Here is a 23412-nt window from a genome sequence, read left to right on the forward strand (position 1 = left end):
GTGAGCTGGTGTATATACAGCAGCAGAACTGATGACAGGTGAGGAGAAGGGGGCGTGGAACTGCAGGATCTGAAAGGACAGGAGAGTCAGTATTGAGGCATGGAAATAATCTGTGACTCTTTTAAAATCTGTTGTAACAGTCATTTTACATGCTGATAAAGAGTTTTAAAGCCAGAGTTTATCTAGTAAAAAGTTGCACCTGCCTCTGTCTGGGGTTGTTGGCCTTTTGTTTTGCTTGTTGCAGAAGAAAAACAACAGCGTATACGAGTAGAGCAATGCAAAAATCTGGCAGTTTAGTAATGAATAAGGACGGGCAGTGTCAGACACATCGTAAACTCGATAGGAAACAGTCAGACACTCGGTGATGACCTAACATCTGTGGCTGCGTCAGATTGAAGTTACACTAATGCAATCTGTTCTGGCCGGTTAGTCTGTTCCTGATCTGTTGACTTTCATCCTCTCCATATTCCATCAACTGCACACAACCCGTTACAGCCAAAGGAAATGTCCACCCAATTATCAGTAAGGTTAGTTCTTGGCTCAAACTTCAGCTGCAGTTAGAGACATTTTCACCAGATATACGTTGTTTTTTCCTGTCGAACCTTTGCCTCCGTGTGCTCCCTGTAGATGAGCCCTGGATGGATTATTGGCCTTGGTGTCAGAACAGTTTTTAATTGAGGTCAGTGAGTCAAAGCCAGACCCACGCAATAGAGAACACTGAGCAGAGAAGAAGGTTTAGGTTGGACTATGTTAATTCACACACAGGATTCCTGCAGATCCTTTAAAAGTCTTAGAAGGCATTGAATTCATAATTAACAAACTAATGCCAGCGATTTAGCAGTTCTGTTCTACTCTAGTATCTGTCACACCTGCACCCCCATCTCCAATACTGTCACCAGGAACAGCAGCAACAGCTCTCTGGATAACATTTGGATTTAAGCTTTTATTTAGATTTTAGGGCCGGAGATCTCACACAATGGTGCGATTCCTATTGGAAGTTCTAGAATTTGTTTATGAGGCACTAATGTTCTTGAAAACAGACAAAAATTGGCTCGCAAATGTCAAAAAAAATTTATAAAATAAGGGTAATATGTAAAAGTGGTGAAAAATAACTCAGTAGCACCCAGTGAAACCCAGTAGGACAAAGCCGAAACTAAGTTGAACCAAATTTCACGAAACTTGGTAGAAACATGTTGCAGCCCAAGACGAACAAAAATGTCTATTAGGGCCATGACCTCAACTCAACAGGAAGTCAGCAATTTTGAATTTGACAATTTGGATGTTTGATAAATGAACAAACTCGTCTGAGCACGATTATCGTACCAACATAGAAAAACATAGAATTTGTATTACATTACATTACATTACATGTCATTTAGCAGACGCTTTTATCCAAAGCGACTTACAATAAGTGCATTTAAACATTTGGGTACAAATAAGAGCTAGAAGTAAGTAAGAGCGTCAAGTAAGCGTCAAATTAAACACATGAAAGATGAAGAGTTATCCAAAGGTCTCAGATTCAAAATGGCAACCATCAGAATTTGAGCGAATTTCGTCCATTTGCCACGAAATAAGACTTGAGACAAGAGACCAGGCAAGTCAAGGGTATAGCGCTACCTGCTGACAGCACATTGCTGCTTGCAGCTTTAATTAGTCTTAAATTTCACTCCTAGTGGCATGAAAAATGGCTAAGAAGGTCTTGAATTGAACTTGCCTTACGCTGTAGGAACCATGCACACAGGTCTTCTCCATTTGACCGTCAGATATGATTTGTGGATATCGGCTCTCGCGTAACACGGCTGACATCAGTGTCAGTCACACTCAAGTGAATTTGCCTGTTGATTTCTCCTCACTGCCACCACAGGGCCAGTCCTGCAGTCCTGCAGACAATTTTCTTTTTCCACAAATTGACATTGGAGTGGGCGTGAAGTAACATGTCAGAGGCAAGCAGGGTGAAGTTGGTCAGCAGGCATGGGAACATATGTGTTATCTCTGCATTAATGAGCCAACTTCGGGCCAAACCAAGATTCCCCCGTGAGAAAGGTAAACACGTAATTGAATGGGCTTGTGCAAAAAGTGAGATTCAATCTCCACAGAAGGATGTGATTTAAATGTATCCCACTGCCTATCTGAGCAGAACACCTGATGCTCAGGGTTTGACACACAACAACACACACACACATAGTGCTACTATCACATCGTCCTCAGTTTTGCTTCAATCTGTTATTTGTATTAAAATGAAGAAATGAAAATTCACTGAAGCAACTGGAATGAGACTTTAATGTAGTCTTAATAAGGATAATGGAATGTGAATTGACTGTTGATGAAATGACTGGCCGAGTGTGTTTGGCAGGGATCTGTATTTATCTTTGGAGCTTGTTGCCAACAGCGTGTCTGAATTGGGCTCCTGAGCCAATTTATAGACTGATATCATCTCCATTTGTTGATGAGAAAGAAAAACAGTGTGGTAAGAGAATAAACAGTGACAGTGAGGGTTGCGAAGGAAGAGGTCGGGAAAGCTGAGAATGTATTTTTTTTTTTTAACTCTCCCAGTGATGTATCCTTATCTCTTTTACACCAGCATTAACAGGAACCAGCAGATTGTTTTTTTCTTTTACTTTAATTGACTCATTTGTCTTTCACCAGTGAGTCATATTTGAGGTCATAGAGGCACCGATAGAGGAGCGAGACACAACAAAAGGCAGCACCATGGAGAGCAGTGGCCATGTCATGATGGTTTCACTTGAATCCTCCCTCTTACAAACTCAGCAGCAACCGAGTGATTTCATTTTCGCTGCATGAATAGTGTGCATCATATCGTAACACTGGAAAAGTAGTAGGTGGAGAGAGTCACTTGACCCAAGAGTGAATGCTGATTGTATTTGTGCCCAGTGCAGATGGAAAAAAAACAGATGTTAGTGTGTGTTAGTGGGTTTTTTTGACCAGTGGAAAAGTGGCTTGCGTTTACCAAAATTACTTATAAACAAGGGCTGAACAACTTCGGGGAAATACTGCATCTAATTGTTGTTTTTCTGACAGATAATCAGAATTACAATTTGATTTCTAATCATGTTTAATAATAAAGTTAAATGAATACTTCACCAATTTGCATTTAGCTTTGTACTTTGAAACTGAGGTTGTGAAGCACAATTGTTCAAAAATACTACCCCTATTCTAGTAATACAAAGCTAACTGCAAATCATTGAAGTATTCCTTTAAGGTTCATTTTAACATTTATGGTGTGATACAGGGGTTCTCAAAAATATTCACCAACATTAAAATACATTGTTGTAAATTGGCTGAACAAAGTCGGCTACGGACTTTTCACAGGAGGCAGATTTATTCCCTATAAGATAATTTGCTCTCATCATCCTCCTCTTCCTCACATATACTTCACACACTGGTATGGTGAAATTACATTAAGATGGAGTGAGAGATAAGGTGACTCGAATTAGGATTATTAATTGAATGTTTTCATTTCTACACACTCCGGTCAAAATTCCTCAGCTTCACTCTGATCACATACCCTAGTATATACACTAGAACATAGGGCCGAACGATTTTGAATAAATATCTAATTGCGATTATTTTGACAGGAATTGCGATTGCGATATGATTTTGCGAGAATGAGAGAGAGAGAATGGTAAATTTTACATCATTATTATCATTTTAATTCGAAAACTGTGTGATATTTGTGCAGATGGGTGAGAAACAAAGATGTTCTCTTCTGTCTGTAGAATAAGATTTGTATAGATCGAGACAATAATTAAAAAAATTATATTTTTACACACTTTGAAATACGCCTCTTGCAATTTAAAAATTGCAGTAGGCCATATTGCGATTTCGATAAAATTTCAATTATTGTTCAGCCCTACTAGAACAGTATTTCTGATTTTTTCCCCCAATTACCGCCAGAGGAAGCTTACGTACCACTGTTGGTACACGTACCACAGTTCAAGGACCATGGGTGTAATAGATATGAAAGATGAAGCATTACCACATGAGACACATTGAAAATATTTACTAATCTAATGTTCCAGTGCAAGGATGACAACTTAAGACAGGAATCGTGAATATGATTTGCTAATTGCTGTTATTTGTCATGTCACGTGTTGTGTTTGTGCGACGTGTAAAGCAAAAACAATTGGCAGAATTGCTACTGTCACGCATGCCGCACGTGCACTTGAAAACGTTTTGCTGTGGTAACGTTGGATGGGAATACTGTGTTCAGTCCTGCATCCGCTGCATTAGTCTTCTCCAAGGTTAGCGCTGCCCTGCAGAAGTCAGTCAGCCTGTGCATTAGTGTAAGCCCAGTACCAAGAGCCATTTAATTAAAAGAGCATGCTACATGCTGGCTAATCCTGAACAGATGTAGCATCAAAGGCTGAAGCTCTGTGCCCGATTATCAGTGGTTACCAAAAGTATATTTGAACTGTGGCATCATTTCTGAATACTCATATACTTTCTGAATATCATTTTAATCCTCCTTTTTTTTCCCCCTTTTTCATTTCATTTCCCGCTGAAAGGGTTTCTCTGCTCGAATGAAACTTGATACGACTGATGCCTTGATGCTGGAGTCTGGGCTCATTTGTCAGAGGAGTGTTTGTTCCGTGTGTGCGTGTCTGTCTCTGCCTATTTGTGTGTGTGTGTGTGTGTTGTGTTTTTTTTCATGGACACGTCCCCAGAAACTGAGCTATTTAAAGCTCAGGTTGTTTGTCTCTCTGTTGGGTTACTCTAACTGCACAAGACAGCTGACACAACTGGAGGTTTGCACGCCTGTGTCTCAAAAAAGCCGTGTCTCTGCAGGAGTGCTGTGGAACCTGTCGTCGTGCGACGCAGTTAAGATGACAATCATCCGGGACGCCTTAACGACCCTCACCAACACTGTGATCATCCCTCACTCTGGATGGAGCAGCTCCACCTTTGACGATGACCACAAGCTGAAATTTCACTCCTCCCTGGTGCTGAGGAACACCACAGGCTGTCTAAGGTAAACCACCTGATGAACACACTGGCCACTAGCACCACACGGTGGACGTCGGGTGCTATTACATGTAGTTGGCACCGCGCTCATTCAGAAACAAACACAAACAAATGTGAGTAATTCTTATTAAAAGTCATGTGAACGGGATTATGATGTGTACTTTTTCATAAGCATTGTCTTTATTGTCTTTTTAAGAATTGGCTGAGTTTGTGTTAGTCAGTTACTTGTAGTCACAATACTGTGTTTATTCTAACACACTTAGTTTACTATTTACTCAGTAAAGTGCTGTAATGATTCTAGTCAGACCACACGCACACACACACTTCATGCATTATTGATGGTGCATGTGGGTGACACAACCACATTACACATTTATGTGCGAGACACATACACACACGCACACAAAGCTGTCGTTTTTGTGTTCATTTATCCCCCTTTTAACTTAAATAACAGGCCCAATGTCTGGTTTTGTGTGTGTGTGTGTGTGTGTGTGCGCTTGTGGGCATGTGCGTTAAAAGGAACCTGAGTTCAGCTGGAGAGGAGGCCAGAAAACAAATGCGCGTCTGTGAGGGCCTGGTGGACTCTCTGCTCTACGTCATCAAAGCCTGTGTAAACACCTCTGACTTTGACAGCAAGGTACGCACACACATACACGTACACACACTGAGCTGCACACACACACACACACACACACACTTAGCCAAGAAGACAACACATGCAGCCACATGATAAGAGGCTCTCAGGAACAGACCTACTTACTCTGCCTGATTCATTTTATTGCCTGCATCTAAATGACCCTCAAAGTAGCCAACAGCAGCTGCTTCATGTGTTCCGTCACACACAGCTAAAGCCACACTGTACATTTGTTGACGCTCAGAATTCACCGTACAGGACACTTGCTCAGTGACGTGCTGTACGGCACACTAAATTGTTTATCTACGATATCATCGGAAATGAAAATAGATCTCTCAGATGTGCAACTGTGCTCTCCGTAAAAGACAAATCTGTACCGTGGAGATAATTTGCAGTGGCTGTGCCCCGCTCATTGTGTCAAACATTCAGTTTATTCTCAGTGATGTTCTGAGTGAGCCAAATCGTGTACTGAGCCAACACAGTGTGGTTAAATGTTAAATCCATTTGCTCTGGTCCAGACATTTACTTTAACTGGAGACTCTTGGGTCTATATCTAATAGAATTGTAAGGCATCAAACAGCAGCAAACTCTTTTCTTCTTTTTCTTCTTCTTCTCCTTCTTCGTCTGCCTGCCTTCAGATTGTGGAGAACTGTATTTGCACTCTGAGAAACTTGTCATATCGCCTGGAGCTGGAGATGTCGGCGGCGCGACTGATTGGAGGAGAGGAGCTGGACGGGTTACTGGGCAGCGAGTCGCCCAATAAAGAGGTGGATTCCAGCTGCTGGAGCAGGAAGAAGAAGAAGAAGAAAAAAAGCTCACAAGAAGACTCCGTAAGTGAGGTGTTTGGAGACAATGGAACGTTGGAATTCTATTCAAATGGACTCCCGGATGAGTTTTATACTGATCTAAGGTTAAAAATCACAATGAAATTAACTCCCTGTCACATAAAAGTAATTATTTCTACACATTTTGCAGTTTTGTGCACAAAATAAACTCATGTCAAAGGTAGAGCTGAGCAATTAAAATGAGTTCTTGAATTATTCTTTGATTGATCCGTCTAAAACTGTAATACATACATTTTGAAAACAGTTAATAGTTCCCATCCTTGCAACAGGACACAGTGTGTAAAATAGTAATTGCAAGTCTTTTACCTTGTGTATTATGTAAATCTGGACAGAAATAGATATTAACTACTTTGTAGAGCAGTTGTAAGGCGTTAAATCTGATTTACTTTACATAGTAAAGTTTATATAGTGAAGTAAAACCTTTGTTCTGTGCTCAGTGGGACGGTGTGGGGCCCATCCCTGGCTTCTCCAAATCTCCCAAAGGGGCAGAGATGCTGTGGCACCCTGCGGTCGTCAAGCCTTACTTGACACTGCTCGCTGAAAGCTCGAACCCGGCGACTCTGGAGGGAGCAGCTGGCTCTCTTCAGAACTTGTCAGCTGGCAACTGGAAGGTACGGCAACATTTTTGTAGTTTATTTCATCGTCCATAATTCCTGTGAATGTCACAAAACTGATTAAAGCACACGCTCCACAGTGTCAGTGGTTTACGTCTGTGTTATTTTGTGTGTGTGTACAGTTTGCAGCATACATCCGCGCAGCCGTGCGCAAGGAGAAAGGACTGCCCATCCTCGTGGAACTACTGCGCATGGACAACGACAGGGTGGTGTGTTCGGTGGCCACTGCTTTAAGAAACATGGCGCTGGATGTCAGGAACAAGGAACTGATAGGTCAGGAGCTACTCAGTCATGCAGCCGACCTTTCGCACTGTATGGGTTTCAAGTGAGCGGAATAAAAGTATCAGCACAACACGAATATTCCTACTTGTATTCGTGCCGTGTGTAGGATTTCAGAGAGCACACAAAGCATATAATACTCAGAATTATCACCGGTTTTGAAGAGCAAAATGTTCACTTAGTATCTATTGTGTTTTTTTTTTTTGTTTTTTTTATTATGGCACAACACAACACTGTCTCCGGGGGGAAAAGTAGCCGTGTCATTTACCGGCGTCTTGTTACTGCTGCGTTTTAAGACACAAAAGTCATCAGTTGTGTCTTTAAAATTCTCTCCTTGCATTTGCTTGGAGCCATGAAGCAATCTAACACCCCGCCGTTTGGTTTTGCTTGGCTACTTTCTACAATATTGAATTGTGTTGTATTGACTTAAGTGCGTATGATGCATTCCAAATGATCCAGCCGCAAAGTAATGTGAGTGTTGACAACTTAAAATGCCACAATTATAACAACGGATTGTGCCGGACACGCAGTGTTATTGATACATACGCAGTATTCAGCACATTACGCCCCCAGATAGTGTAATGTTTTGTACAATAGTCCTGCTGACAGAGTGTCGTTAAATGGAGTATTTAAATTTGAGGCTCTTAGTTTTTACTGCTTTAACTGCTGCTTATCATTCTTCATTTTTTTTTTTATCTTACTCCAGACTTTTCTGTCCCGAGAAACAGTCGCACTTAATGAGAAACAAGTTTTTATGTGCTCTCTCTCTGCGTGGAATTAATGAGAAATTACAGTTTTGGTGAGGCAGGGGTGATGCCTGAGGGGGGGGAGAAAGAGGAGATGCAGCGTTTGTTTAAAAATGCTCCTTTTTTGGGGATTGAAAACATGTGCTGCATGTATTCAGGTCCTCTCCTATATCTATACCACCAGGCTGCATGCAAAGCAAACACACCCACGACCTTGCAGTGTTAATGCAATGTCATTTAAAAAAAAGAAAAGAAAACTGCTTACTTCGCTGCATTTTCAAGCAGAGTGTTAGTACAGTATGTCACTCCAAGATATAGAAAGTGTATAATAGAGTCTCCACTTACACATTATGTATTCAAAACAATGCAGTGAAGGTCTGTGTGTGTGGCAGCTTCCCTGTCCTCTGCTCCTGCTACACAGCACGTCTCACTGTCCTTCCTCCGAATTTTCAGGGAAATACGCGATGAGGGACCTGGTCAACCGTCTCCCCGGAGGGAACACCTCTCTGCTGTCGGACGAGACGGTGGCGGCCATCTGTTGCACCTTGCACGAGGTGACCAGCAAAAACATGGAGAACGCCAAGGCCTTGGCCGACACGGGCGGCATCGAGAAGCTGGTCAACATCACCAAGGGCAGAGGGGACAGGTGCGTTACAGCGTGTAGAGGGTAGTGTATGAACATGGTACCACTGACCTGACTCGCGAACACCTGCTTCACACGCTCACAGTTATCAGCGTATGTGGCTGGTCTGTACATTTAAATGCTTGCGGAGGGAGAAGCTGTAGCCAAAGGGAAGGTGATTTTGTGTGCATTGAGGTTGTGTATATCTCTGTGGAATGATGACAGCAGCTATTTCTGGCCTGCTATATATTCACTAATGTTCCGTGTTAAAACACGCTGAGGACTCTCTCTTCCATCTATCACACTCAGCATCATTTGGATTCTATCAACTCCGAGTACGCTCACAGATTCCAGGTCTTGACGAGTCTCTTGTATGATTCTTTACTGGTAAAACAAGAGGTCAAATGTTTCAGTAACAGTTAACTTTTTTTGCTTTCTTGTTGAGAGTCTTGTTGCTTTCTCATGTTCTTTGACTTGCCCAATCGACTGATATTACTTACTTCATATATGTCCCATAGCCTCATTAAACAGCCAAAATTCACTTGAGTTTTGGTGGACCTTGCACCTGATGCATGTGCTTCAGTGCATGGCCTCGCAGGAGTCTTCAGCATTCAAATGAAATGTATGATGCTCAGACATGTGCATTAAATGTAAATAAATGTAGAGCAGACACATGCATAGATGGAAATTTGGTATTTCTTACTATTTGTGGCTTTGTGAGGACCAACAATTGTCTAAACCATACGGAGTAAGGTCATTTTGGGAAAGTGAGGACATTTTGGCTGGTCCTTACATCTTTAAAGGGCTTTTGGGGGTCAAGACCTGGTTTTAGGGTAAAGGTTAGGGTTAGGCACTTAGTTATGATGGTTAAGGTTAGGTCTAGGTTAGGGTTAGGCACTTAGTTATGATGGTTAGGGGTAAGGGGCTTGGAAATGCATTTTGTGTATGAGGGCCCTCACTACAATGCTATACAAAAACATGTGTGTGTGTGTGTTGGGGACATGACATAGCTACACACGTTTCTACTGCAGACAATCATGATCCACAATCTGAATTAAAACCTTTCCAATTTTAAAATGCACTGTTATTCTGACTCACACCAGCATATGAACTCGATCTGATCATTCAAAAAGACAGTATTGAATGTGTGCATGAGATAAAGTCACTTGGACGGAAATCTGTGCAGATATGAAGTCTTTGTTAGCTATAATGAAGCACACTCTGGGAACCAATCGGCATGACGTTATGAAAGATTGAACTTGTTATTTTGTTCCATTCACTTCCCCGTGTCATTATTGAACTTGATGGCAGCGAAGCGTCCGTGCTCAGTCTTTGCTTGTGTCTGTTTTCCAGGTACTCGATGAAGGTGGTCAAAGCTGCTGCGCAGGTGCTGAACACACTCTGGCAGTACCGGGATCTGCGTACCATTTATAAAAAAGTAAGAGCTTTGGGATGAATGTCGGCAGCATGATTAAGACTTCATGAGTCACCTGTTAGGTCACATGTGCTCACACAGTGACACGTTTAAACGGTCTAGTGTGTAAGAATGAATGATATCTAATTGTGAGACTGCAGAGTGTACTCCTCCACTCACCCCTCCTTTTCCCAAGTGCGTCAGGAAGCTGCTTTTGCATTTGCATATTACAATTGTTATTATTCTCTCCACTCTTTCACTCCTCAGCTCCTTTATTTGTTGTTTGTTTGCTCTTGTCATTTTCTCCATCTTCTGTGTTGATTTATGCATCAGGTTTATGTGGGTAGTAACCAGAGCTGCAACTATAAGTTATTTTACTAATTGAGTATTCTAGCGATGTATCGAGCAATCGGATAAAAAAAATACTTATTATAATATATTAAATATATTACAAATACAAATATATTAAAGAACAAATAACATCTTTTTTTTTTAAACTATGAATTATTACTATTAACTATTCAAATTGTTTGATTGCACGTTTCAGAACATATTCTGGCAATGCAAAAACAACAACAACAATAAATTACATTTATAACATTTGAATGAGCATGTGGTTAAAATGAAGGAAAGTAAACATATCAACACGCTGCTGTGAAAACACGATTTGTGCAAAAATGAATTTTTATTTCAAAATGATTTTACATTAATACAACCAGTATATTCAGTTTCTTGCCAATGAACCCTCCTAAATGTTACACACTGGACCTTTAACGCACAGGTAATGAGTGGATCACAGTACACGGGAATGTTTCCATGGTTTTCTCTGTGACCAAAGAAAAACGACACCTAGAAAATCTCGAAAATTCTCAGTACCGTGATACTTTAACAGTTGAATAACTGTCAGATATCAAATATCCAATTTATTTTGACAATTCTACAGCCATAAAATCAAAATAAATCCAGGCAGTCTGATTATTGTGAGGGTCATAAGAGGGTTAATAATAGCACTTTCTCCTCTTTGTTCTCCCCTTTACAGGACGGATGGAACCAAAACCATTTCCTCACTCCAGTGTCAACACTGGAAAGAGACAGGTTCAAGTCCCAGCCCAACCTTCCCACCAGCGCAACTCAGATGTCCCCAGTCAACCACCCTGGTAGGTTCTTACAGCTCACAGGCCGAGCCGGATGAAAATAGAAAAACCACCAGTGAAACAGGAAAACCTCGGGAATTTAATGTGAAACCCTGTTTTTCCTCTTTACAGCTGCCAGTGCCACGTCGTCGCCTGCAATGCTGGCCATCAAAGAGCATAGAGACATTATCAAAGATTACCAGAGAGCACAGTCAACTATGCAATTTTATAATTTCCAAGGGGACAACAGTATTCATAAAAACCAGTATACAGGTACACAGAGCACACATGTGGAAGCTGTTGAAAGTACATGCAACTTGTTTTTTTTCTTTCTTTAAACTCTATCCACCCTCTGCATTATATTGTAATCACAAGCTACTCTCCATTCAGGAAGTTATGTTTATTTTCCCTAAAAATACCTGCTTCCATTTTTTATAGACAGTCTATGATTGCAGGTAATGACGTAGCTGATGACGGTGCTAACTTGTGTCAGAGCTGATGACTTGCGTCAGAGCTCAGTAGGTGTGCTTGCATCATACTTGACGTCTTGTCTCAGCCAGGTTTGTTAGATCTATGTTGCACAGTGTGAGTTATAATGATCTCGTATGGATGCTGAAACCTCACAGTCGGTAGGCGGCATGAGACACTCAGCAACTCAGAGCTGTGATCTGTATTATATGGACTGACCAGCCAGTGGAAGACACACACACACACACATACATGCTTGTGCAGCATTGTGCAAACACTTCAGAATATAATTCCCCATTATCCCCTAACTCAGGGGTCTGCAACGTTGAGTATTAAAAGAGCCATTTTTTGTCCCCTCTCCACCCAAATAAATATAATCTGTAGCCGCAAAAACCCATTTGATCCATAAAATGAAGATAACATCATGTATAAAGTTTTTTTATATAGGTATACTATCATATAATTTCTTGCATTTATGAAATTTAAGAACTACAAAAAGAAAACTGATAGTTTTTCCCTGTTAACTTATGAAGTGATAAAAAAAACACTGGCATGTGTATAGGCCTACTTTGAATTAAAACACACAATTATGTAGATCTATTTGAGAAGTAATAAAATAATATGTAACCCACTTTGCAATAAATAAAATAAGGTTTGGGGGATTTTATGTAGTTCATGTTTGAGAAAACCTGCCATAATTAAGTGGATCAAATTTGACGTGGAAAAAGGATGTGACGCATATTTTAGTGGACGAAATATCTCTTAAAAACAACTGTTAATGAAAATAGTCTTTTTTTTTCAAAGCTACAGGGAGCCACTGCAGAGGTGCTGAAAATTCAGCCCTGCTCCAACACACCTGATTCAAATGAGCGGCTCGTTATCAGGCTTTTGCAGAGCTTGATGACGAGCTGATCGTTTGAATCAGGTGTGTCACAGCAGGCCAGAGGTCCCTGACGACCAGGATTGAGAAACACTACCTTAACCCAATTCTAATCCTAAAACCTGGTCTTAACTCTTATAACACCCTTTTAAGGGGTGACAGAATGCTAGGACCAGCCAAAATGACCTCACTCCCTATGGTTTCTAAGTGTTTTGGTCCTCACATGGATACCCATACAAAAACACAAACACACGTTCTCTCTCTCTCTCTCTACAGTGGTGCTTTTGTTTGTGGGCCCAATTTGCAGTTTGCAACTTGAGTGGGAACCCAGACATACTACAGCCAGATGAGAGTTCTCACCACTACCTACGCTGGTTTGGTGGTAGCAGGGGGGGGAGGGCAAAGTAAACGAAATGAGCCGCAGCCTCCACAGTCCATGTGTTGCATAGCGATGTGGAAATTGAGTCTCAGGATTCCACTAGATGGATGGATGCAGTGCCAGAGAAAACTCCCGTCCCATGGGCTATGTAAACAACAGAACAGTAGTGGCCAAGAGCTCAGCATAGCACTTTCTGACCCGTCTACATGCAGACAATTGCCTGTCCCCGGGGGATGTGCAGACTGATGTTTGTTTGCATCAAGTTCAATTGTTCTGTTGATGAACAGCAGTTTGTATTTCTTTTTTTTACAGGGTCTGGAAAACATTCATATTACTATCCATCACCCACAAGAGAGGAGCCAAGAAGAACACAGGTAAATAAGAATAATGCTGTGGATTATTATCGGCCGCCACCCAAGTGGGAAATTAACTCTTATTTCTCATAATTATATGCTTATCCACACAGTCAGGGCAAATTGGGGCCCTAAGCAGAATTTTAAATTGGGCCCTCCCCTCATACACACACACACACATATACATTTACATAATGTACAATAGATACAAAATCAGAGCATAACTGAATGCCATTTAACTTTTATCTTTACTAGTAAAGATGATGCAGAAAAAGTATAGTTATTATTATTATTATGTTTTTTAGTTAATGATGCTTGAACTTTCTCAGACTCTTACACTAAGGTGATGTAGGTTACTTTTAACCAACATAGGCTCACTTCCAGGAAGCTGCAGCCAGACGATATTTGCCATTTTAAAGTTTTTATTTGGCTTCATGGAAATATATAAAGCGAAGGGAGACATGGCTGGAGTGCATGGGGAAGACAGGGAGATAGAAATGCAACATCACAGGTGCCAACTGCTGTAAAACACTGTGGAGCAAGGATCTTGTTTGAAATCCTTCCACCACATTATATAAACCCGGCGAGGATGACCAGCTCTTCCACCTCACTTCACTGATACAAAGAGACTGTATTCCAGTGCAGATAAACGTCGAGGCAGGGAACGACCTAGCACATCAGCCATTGTCTGCGTCAGAGTGGATGTGACTGCTGGGATTGGTGTAGTCTGCATCTGTCGCTGCAGGACACGTCCATGTGTGCCAGATATCGTGTTCAGATAACAGACACAGCGATGCAGGCAGAGACGGGAGAGGCACCTTGTTTTCTTGTGTCCTTCCACCCGTCACATTTAGATTGGTTAATGTGTGATGGCGGTCATTACCCCAGACATTTCGGACAAAGAGAGTGTCGTTCATCTTCTGTGTTTGTACCCGTTACCTTGAAACAGGTTTCTCCTGTGTCTTACAGGCTAAAAAAAATCAGCTGACACTGTGTCAATGTATGTTGTGACATTTTATTACCATCACGTGGAAGATTTACTTTTTTTATACACCATAGAGAGAGAGAGAGGGAGAGAAAGACTCAAAGGCCCTGTACATACACACCATTCCAACCGGTAATGTTTTTAACTGGCACTCAATCCCAGGTCAAATGACTCAGGTGCACACATAGGTTTTTTTTTTTTTGCTAATTTCCTCACAGACTTTGAGCCCCATTCGTGGAGAGTCCACCGCCCTGGGTTGTCCCTATATGAAATCTTCAAATGTGAGGGCAACCATTTTGAGCACCTTATGGCCACTCTCTGTACATTAAGGAGTGACCAATAGGGGTGGGTCAAAATATCTATTTGGTGTTATATCGTCATCTTTCCTTGTGCAATGAGGGAATCGATACACACGATATTGATATTTTAATTATTAAAATAAGGCGCTCAGGTACACAGTTCCTGCCAGTTTCACTTGTTGGGCGGCGCTACTTCATGTCTCCTTGCGCTGCGCAGACGAATGAGGGAAACTTGGGTGGAAGTTACCTGGCCGAAGAAGAGGGAGTTTACAGCGGGATAATGGTGGAGAAAGCTACATTAAGAGATGCACCATCCATGTTTATTATATAGACTTTATGCACTGTGATTCCCATCCATAGTAATCAACCTTGGTGTTGACATTCAGGAGAAACATTTAAAACGTTATTACAAAACAAACAGAAAAGAAAAATCACACTGAACCAAATCCCATTACTCATTCCTCTTTCTCTCTTTAAGAAATCAAATGGCATGAAATAAAGGGTCCAAAACTCGCCAAATTAAGCCACTTGTGTTAATAACATGGAACATTAAAGTTCTGTCCCATTCCTGTTTATATCATTTCCAGTCCTTGTAGCATCTCACACTCAGACATTTAGAATGTAATAACATCTAAGTCAGTGAGGGTTAAGGACTTAAGGATTTTGGGGTAAACAATGGGAGTGGGTCCTATTCCAGTGAAAACCAGTTCACCCTAACTTACCTTGTCCCCTTTTTCCTTGCAGCCTATGTATTATACCGACGAGATGGGCAGGAGAAACTACGATACATACAGAATGTACCTGCAGAATCCACACGGCTATGACGACCCGTACTTAGACGAGGTCATCACCTATCCTCCCGCCGTCGACTACAGCTCTCAGCCTCCTGGACTGAAATCTGCCACCAATTATGTGGACTTTTACGCGAGCACACGGAGGCCTTCTTACAGAGCGGAGCAGTATCCCGGCTCCCCTGACTCCTGGGTATAGGTCTGCAGATGGAGCACCACGTTTACCCCGGATTCTAATATTCGGGGCATCATCACCCTGCTGCGAAGGCAAAGAGCCAGTACCACACAAGAAACAGTGAACTTTTTCATGAACTTTGGCTTTCTAAGTGTGTTTGTTTTAAAGTGAATGTGTGTATGGGTTGGGGGAGTTCAACCGAGTGATGACAGATGGAAATAAGGAAGGTGTGCCAAAGAAGGAAATCATGGAATGTTTTTAATGATTTTTTTATTTAGTAGATGGAATCATGCAAGAGTCTGTTTAGGTCCAAACCTGGACACTGCTGTGAGGAGACGTGCGTCCTGCTCTGTCTAGGTGTTAGTTTTATTTCCTTTATGAAACTCTTAGCTGTGATAGCATGGTGAAAGACGTGAGTCATGTGAGCAAAGGTCTGCGGTAAGAGTCAAGTTGGGTAATGTGTATGTGCTGAAGCCAAAATGGATCATGAACTCATAAATGTAAAAAAACAAAAACAAAATACAAACATAACGTAATGATGTTAGATTGTACAGAGGGATTCAATTGTATCTGTACCTAATGTTGAAAGTGTGTAATGCCATGGAGTCTTGTACATTTCTTTCATTGTATTGTAAATACAGAAAAAAAAGTTTCCTGGTTAAACTCATCAGCACTGGTTAAAAAAAAAAAGAGAGAAACTTGTGCCCTGTTAAATCTATAGATATATAAATATATGAAGAAATATGTGGACAAAGATGGCATCATAGCACAACCATGTTAAAAATAATAAAAAGGTCAGTTTTGTTTTTTAAACCCTGTATTTTCATATTTCTTGTGTGTGCTTCAATCATCTTTTTACACGCACTAATCACCGGCATTTGTGAAAGAACAAAAATGGTTTAGGACAGAAAGAGTAGCCATAGCAACTCACCTACAGAAAGTCAGGTAATATACTTTAAAATAAGGAACAGTAATCTACATGGACGTCTCAATTTATTGTTATTTATTGTGCATTCTGGTTCACTGTAACACTAACATGTACCTCCTCTAAAACACATTAGATTTGATCTGTATGTGTCCATATTGACATTGTCTAGCCTAGTCTTCCACATGGATTTCTATAGTTACAGGACACGCCCCAGAAAAACAAGTAGTCTAAACAAAATAAATGGAAATCTGTGTTTGTTTCTGTCCCAAAATGTTATGTTAAACTATTGTCTTTCACTGTTGACTGTTTAATGTGCCTCCAATTAACTTCAGTCTCTCCAGATCTGTGTCATAGTTCCACACTGCGAGTGACGCTATCTGAGCGACTGAGACGTTCAAATTGAATCAGATCTATAAAAATCCAATCACAAACCACCTCTGTATGTGGTTTGAATCAGGTTTGGAAAAATCAGATCTCGTGTTTTTTTTAGATGTTCAGACTGCCAAAAATAATCAAGCTAGATACAATCTGGATATGCTTAAAAATCCAATTTGAGCTGCAATCTAAACAAAGCCTCTGTTTCACTTTAAATGTAAGCTCTAGTTTGTCCATAGAAACATGGAGCTGCCTGCAAGATGGCTGTCTCTGTAAAGAAAGGCCCTTGGTAAAGTACACATAAAAAGGCTTATGCTAAAGCTACAAACATCATACAATTAAAATGTTCATAAGCTTATACAAACATACTTATAGGTACTATATTCAAATACACAACTGCTGTTCTATGTTACTGAATATAACAATATGATTTACAATAAGGCCTAACTCCTAAATGTTGCACACTTTAAAAGTTAAAGTACACATTTTAGTAAACACACAAACAACTCAATTACAGCAATACAAATTTATAATATACTACATTACTTATATAAATGTATTAAATTTAAAAAGAATACAATACAATAATGCTTTAGGCCAAACATAAGACAATTTAATGCTAGAAGCTAACGTGAACGTGATTAGTGAATGTTTTTAAGGGGCGTGTCCCAGGCAGCTACGTGACGTCACTCGGAGTATAATCACAACGGAGGAAACAGCGACGCTGAAGTTCGCAGCTTTATTTTCTTCTCTATTTGCTTTTCTTTGGAAGTTTCGGAGAAATGGTGCAGCAGTCGCCCAAAGCTAGAGTGAAGGAGTCTCCTTTGCTGAAGGCTGGTCACCCTCCTGCTGGTAAATCCGCTGTTCACACACTTTGCTTTAAACCACAGCATTTGTTGTTGCGTTGTTTTCACTGTTCGGCCCTGGCACAGAGGCGTACCGTGCCGTTCCGTGCAAACTATCGAAGCTGCTCTTCTTCATGTTCTCGCCAAGAATCTCACTTTCATGATTTATGGTTTTAAACCGCATTGTGGGAAGTGACTGGCGTGTTTTTAATTGCTTTGATGATTACGTCATTGGCTCCACATGGTTTTATTTAAAGGGAGGCCTTTGTTTGTGAGTGTTTTTCTGCTCATGAGGACTTAAACTTCAATATTTTTATTATTGTAAAATTCCTCTCTTTACCGTTCAGTGTAGTATTAAATTTAATTTAATTTTGACTGTGTCGTGCTGTAAAGCTCCTACCACTCCTGTAGGCTCACGATACACTTTTTGTCATTAAATATCATGCATTTGCATCAATGTTTATTAGTACTGCATGTTTTAACTGAGTTTCACAAATATAATCTGCTTAACAAAGCATGTGTACTTTCTCTTACCTTTTTAGTAAACTTGGTAAACGCTAATTTATCCAAATTAATATAGGGCTGTTTATAGTTTAAATTTAAATAGAATTTAAAGTGGTAAACTTGAAGCACTGGACACCAGGGGCTTATCTTGAGTATTTATTTAGGCCTAAAGATGGAAATTATTTCAGCAACTTTGGGTTTTAACAGATTTTCTTTAATTTGTAGTCTCCTTGCAGATTAATTTACAACTTCCATATGACAAATTATCCTTTGAAGTTTAGGCTACTTGATGTTCTGTGCCATAGTCACAAGAGCACAGGTGTAATCAATGACACTGATTACTGGCCATCGTTAATGGCCAGTAAGTATACTAGAAACACCTGTGCCACTATGGTAAGGCCTGTCTACATGAAAAAGGTTGTGTTTTGAGTTAAAAAAAAAAAAATATCCTGTTCACACATGCAGAGTTCTTTTACATCTACGCCCACATGAAAACAGACAGACAGACAGACAGACGACACAGAGAGCCACCAGTAAATGTTGTCCACACATGCACATATAAAGGTAACTGTAAAGCCTTGTTGGCCAATCAGAAGACGGGTGTTCTGGTAGGCAAACAAACCAGTTTTATAATAAGTTAGTTTGGCTTTAACTCGCCTCATGTCAATGACACAACATTGCACGTCTAACAGAGGAGACACTGGTGCAAAGTGGAATATTCCAAGCCACAAATCCCAGTTTTCTCTGTCTGTGCATATACATGATGAATGGAGATTGTGAAAATGTACATTTTCAAATACCTACTTCACAAATTGCGTGTGTAAATGGTCACCACCAACATTAGGACTGGATCTAATAAGTTTCTCAATCATTTCAGTTTTGGTACTTTTAATGCTTGTTTTCCACAAAGGGGTCAGGCTTCCCATGCATATTGCAGTGCATATATTAATCTTTAACGTCTGCAAAGCACCCGTGCATACAGATTCCACATTATTCAGCTATTTTTTTTCTGAAAGCATATATCTAACCCTTTTCTGTCTTGGTCTGTAGTGAAGGCTGGAGGTAAACGTGTGGCCAAGAAGACCTTGGAAGACACTGCCACCCATGGGACTCCAGAGAAGGAGACAAAGAGGTCTGATAAGTTAGGGTAGGTCGGCCTAAGTCTGTATGTGCAGCACTTTAATAAATGGAACAGTTGATTCCAAGGCTGTATGAATGGATGTTGTTTTAAACTTAAAAATGTTAGGATGCCCATAGCAGCAGTTTTGATGTGCAGATTACTGAAAGACCTTTGTATTTGCAGCAGCAGATCCCTTGGCACTTTCAACAGGATGCAGCAAGCTGGCCTACTTCTGTCAGGAACTCTTGACAAGGTAAATGTTTAAAAAAATAACTAAAAAGGCAGTTTTGTAGGTGGCATATTGTCTTAACAGAGCCTATGGATAAATAAACTCTTTTCTGGTGCTTTTTGTTTTTTTTCAGCTGAGCCATGACTTTCCAGAGACGCCAGTGAGCGTGAGGCACAGCAAGCTTCGCCCTGCTGTGGAGAAGCCCCACCTCACCCGGACCTTCTTCATTCAGCAGCCGAGGAAGTATTGAACGGCCCAGAGACAAACCATGTGAAGTTAACTGTGAAAGACAAACATGAAGAGTTAACATTCAAGGGTTTGTGATGTGATGTGAAGTGCTACAGAACAGAACGCTTTCATCAAGCCTGGTATTTACTGGTATTAAAAAAAATAAAAGCTTTTTCAGGCTGTGCTTGTAGGAATGCTATAAATAAATGCTGTAAATACTCCAGCTGATGGCAGATGGGTGGCATTTTGGGATCAGTATGTTGAAAGGGTGTCTAGGAACTGTAAGTGAGGCTTTTGGGACTGTTTCTTTTTCCTGTAAAATCTATCAATGAGCACTTAAAATTTATATCTCAGAATTGCATGACATCACTCTTTCAGACTTGTACATGTTTTCCAGTGAGCAGTAATGGTCCCTAGGTGGCAGCAAATATCCATTAATAAAGGGCGCAACGGAACAAAGAAAGGATCTTGGTTTACCTTTTTTGTAAAGCAAAGTTGTCGAACTATAACAATAAAAACCTTATATTTCCTCATTTCTTTGTTTGACTCAACATTATAACAAGTTTATAACCACTCACTATGTCATTGTGTTATGTTCAATATTTTCTTTACCATGTCACTAAAGGAAAATATCTTGGGTTTCACTTTTCATTCTAGTGGATCTTCTAGAGTTTTCTTTTGAGAAATACAGAACTTGTGTGTTTGAGGATGAATTGCTCTCCATATGTCACAGATCAAACAATATAAAACATTTTCAACTGTGTGCTTTTAAAAGGTTTAATTCAGTGTTTTTACCCTGGCATGTTTTGTGTCATTGTAGCTGTGGTGAGATCGCCTCTGTGGAAGAGAAAATGCTCAAGCATGTTGCAGATTTATTTTGCTATATATAATTTTCTGCTATGATTCATAGACACAGGCCTGGGGTGCATTTCACATGAGGTGGCAAAGACAAATAAAGAAGAGTAATGGCAAGTTGGATTATAAACATTTTCCCGGTTCCCACTTTACATTCCTCAGTGTGCTTACATTACAGGTTTTACACTCCTGTGTCTGTCATGTAATGTTAGTGCTCAGGAATAAACCTCACTAGGTGGCAAGACGCACTGTTAAAAACAACCCCAACATATTTTCCAAGTATCTTTTGAAGTGAAACCGTGTAGATCAGCGTGTGTTTAAATGCATTTCAGGACAATTCGTTAAAATAATAGCTATTATATTTCAAAATGGTTGAGCATTAAAATTCTTGTGTGTTTCTGTTCCTGTCGGTGTGTGGTATCTGCAGCAGTGACAAGTCTTTCCGCTTGCATCAAAAAGTTCACAAAACAATATCTGCGAATCGTGCTATTGCCACTGAAATACATGAATGATCGCCTTGTAAACACAATGTGTTGACCCCAAATTCCCTGTGATGCTCATGCTGTTCACACATGCCTTTGATACCATCTGTGTGTGAAGTTCACAGACTTCTCTGGCTCTGTTTGAGGAGTGGAGCAGTTGGTGGTCTCGTGACTTGCAGACATGGTTTATTTCACTGCCAGTGTCTTGCCCATTCCCCTGCCATCTGAGGGGCCTTCGCTGACCCCGCGACGCCCACCACACTGCTGAAAAAAACACTCAACACGTCATAACGCTGCCTGTCTCACACTGATGTCTGGATGACTGACAAGAAGTGGTCAGTGGACAGTGTATGATATTACACTCATGTGCAACATTACCCTTCAACAGTGCTGAAACAAAGTGCACTTAATACTGTGACCTCATGAGGTCGCCACAGACGAAGCTGTGCAGTAAGCTTCACTGGTCACATCAGGGTGAGTCCAGATGCAGTACTATATAATATACAATATAAATGGCTTAGTTACAAGAGTGTAAAAAATAAGATGACATGTATATTTACATATAGAGGATTCACTAGCAAGATATATTTAGACAAAAACCTGTTCTTTGAAAAACAATGATCCCTTCAAGACATGAGACATGAATGCAAAGCAGCATTTTAACTCTGCAGCTGGTCCAGGTGGTGCAGCATTTGTTTTTTTATAATACCCTCAGAGATTTTAAGGAGGCAATGCATCACATTTTATGAGCAGCTTTGTGTTTTGCATGTAAGATGGTTATGTGCCATCTAAGTACCAAATAACTCATTTTGTAACATGAATTATATTTTTGATGTGAAGTGAAGGTGTAATTTAAAATCAATCTCTCTTTTTTTATATTATTATTAAAATGACAGAAAGAGGTAAATAAAAAAAAGCCCTTGAGCAATGCCTTCGAGTCACATAATTTTGAATGAATCCGAGGCCAAATGAAACCAGAAAATGTTTATGAAAATTATTTATCTAAGTACCTTTAACAATTATGAACCTAATGGATTAAATGATAATTGTTTCATTGCAGAATCAACTTATCAGCTTGGCTCTAATTGTGAAAAGATTAGTCGTAAAGTGGAAACACCGGCTACACCGGTAAATAAACCTCTGAGATCAGGAAGCTTGCTTTGCTGATACATAAAAAGGCAGGGATTTTATTACAAGTCAACTTAAATCCACACGTAAAAATTCACAATAATCAGACAGTAAGTTAATTTCCTGCCATGTGTTAATAATGTGTGCATCCATGATCTCATGGTGGAACAGTTAACAGTGTGTGTTTAACATCCTCACAGTGTTTTATATTGTAACAATGTCACACCACGCAATTTTTACACCTCAGTATCTATACTTACTCTCTGTATGGGTGTAAATCTAGTGCTACCACACCTTTCTTTTACTTTCTATAGTGAAAAGTGTTCACTTTTATTTTTCTTAGTTTCTATTTTTTTTTTTTAATACATTTATTGTTATGGGCCACATGGGTGGCATAGTGGTTAGCACTCTTGCCTTTGCTGCAAGAAGACCCTCCCAATGTTCAAAAACATGCAGATCTGGGGATTAGGCAAATTGGACACTCTTAATTGAGTGTGAGAGTGGATGGTTGTTTGTCTCTTTGTGGCCCTGTGATGGACTGGTTACCTGTCCAGGGTGTACCCTGTCTTTTGCACTCTGTCAGCTGGGATTGCCACCAGCGCCCCCGCGACCCTCATGTGGAGGATAAGTCGGTAGATGGTGAGTGAGTGAGTGAGTGAGTGTATTGCTTCTTTCATGCCTACATAATTTACTTAGTGTGTAAGACCTAGTGACATCAAGTGGTGAAACTGCAGATTGTAACAAACCATTTGAGCATTTATTGCAAATCCTTGATATCCACCTTCGGGTCCATGTACTAGTACGCTCTTTGACCGCACTAGTAGAACGACTAGGGCGCACTAGTAGAATGATTGTCTTACTAGTAATGATTTTTCCACTACTAGTGACACTTTTGGCCTACTAGTATGCAACTAAACTACTAGTAAGTGAATGTACTGCACTAGTAGGCAACAGCTAGTAGCCCTCTCGACCCTACTAGTAGTGGCAAAAAAAAAGGTCTTCTAGCACTTATAAGGCTTTTTTTTTTTACCTCAGTAGTACTACTTGTAAGTGCCAGAATGTCTAGTGAGTACTAGTGAGAGCCAAAATGTCTACTTGTAACATTAGAGAGGTATTTG

At 40.3% G+C, this 23412-nt stretch overlaps 2 protein-coding genes across 12 annotated transcripts in view; both read left to right on the forward strand.

The window, feature by feature from the left end:
- LOC131475632 (plakophilin-4-like) overlaps positions 1-16413 on the forward strand; it is an 89924-nt gene extending 73511 nt beyond the window's left edge. For 9 of the 10 annotated variants that reach the window (XM_058653907.1, XM_058653901.1, XM_058653879.1 and 6 more), the window contains 11 exons: positions 4807-4990; positions 5503-5620; positions 6256-6447; positions 6900-7073; positions 7199-7349; positions 8555-8747; positions 10077-10161; positions 11177-11294; positions 11403-11543; positions 13310-13371; positions 15379-16413. In XM_058653907.1, coding sequence (XP_058509890.1) covers positions 4807-4990; positions 5503-5620; positions 6256-6447; positions 6900-7073; positions 7199-7349; positions 8555-8747; positions 10077-10161; positions 11177-11294; positions 11403-11543; positions 13310-13371; positions 15379-15624 — 1664 coding nt within the window. In that variant the 3' untranslated portion in view covers positions 15625-16413. The remainder of the gene's footprint in view (positions 1-4806; positions 4991-5502; positions 5621-6255; positions 6448-6899; positions 7074-7198; positions 7350-8554; positions 8748-10076; positions 10162-11176; positions 11295-11402; positions 11544-13309; positions 13372-15378) is intronic. The other variant, XM_058653926.1, reaches the window with a different exon arrangement.
- Positions 16414-17600: 1187 nt separating this feature from the next.
- On the forward strand, positions 17601-20362 carry dap1b (death associated protein 1b). Of its 2 annotated transcripts, none has more exons than XM_058622395.1 (4): positions 17601-17755; positions 19303-19399; positions 19556-19625; positions 19735-20362. In XM_058622395.1, the coding sequence occupies exons 1-4, from the start codon at positions 17686-17688 to the stop codon at positions 19849-19851; spliced, it is 354 nt and encodes a 117-aa protein (XP_058478378.1). In that variant the 5' UTR covers positions 17601-17685; the 3' UTR covers positions 19852-20362. The 2 variants fall into 2 exon arrangements, with proteins under 2 accessions (XP_058478378.1, XP_058478379.1); XM_058622396.1 differs by having other exon boundaries at positions 19559-19625.
- The last annotated feature ends 3050 nt before the right edge of the window (positions 20363-23412 follow it).

Source organism: Solea solea, chromosome 2 (assembly GCF_958295425.1).
Source record: "Solea solea chromosome 2, fSolSol10.1, whole genome shotgun sequence".
Lineage (NCBI taxonomy): Eukaryota > Metazoa > Chordata > Actinopteri > Pleuronectiformes > Soleidae > Solea > Solea solea.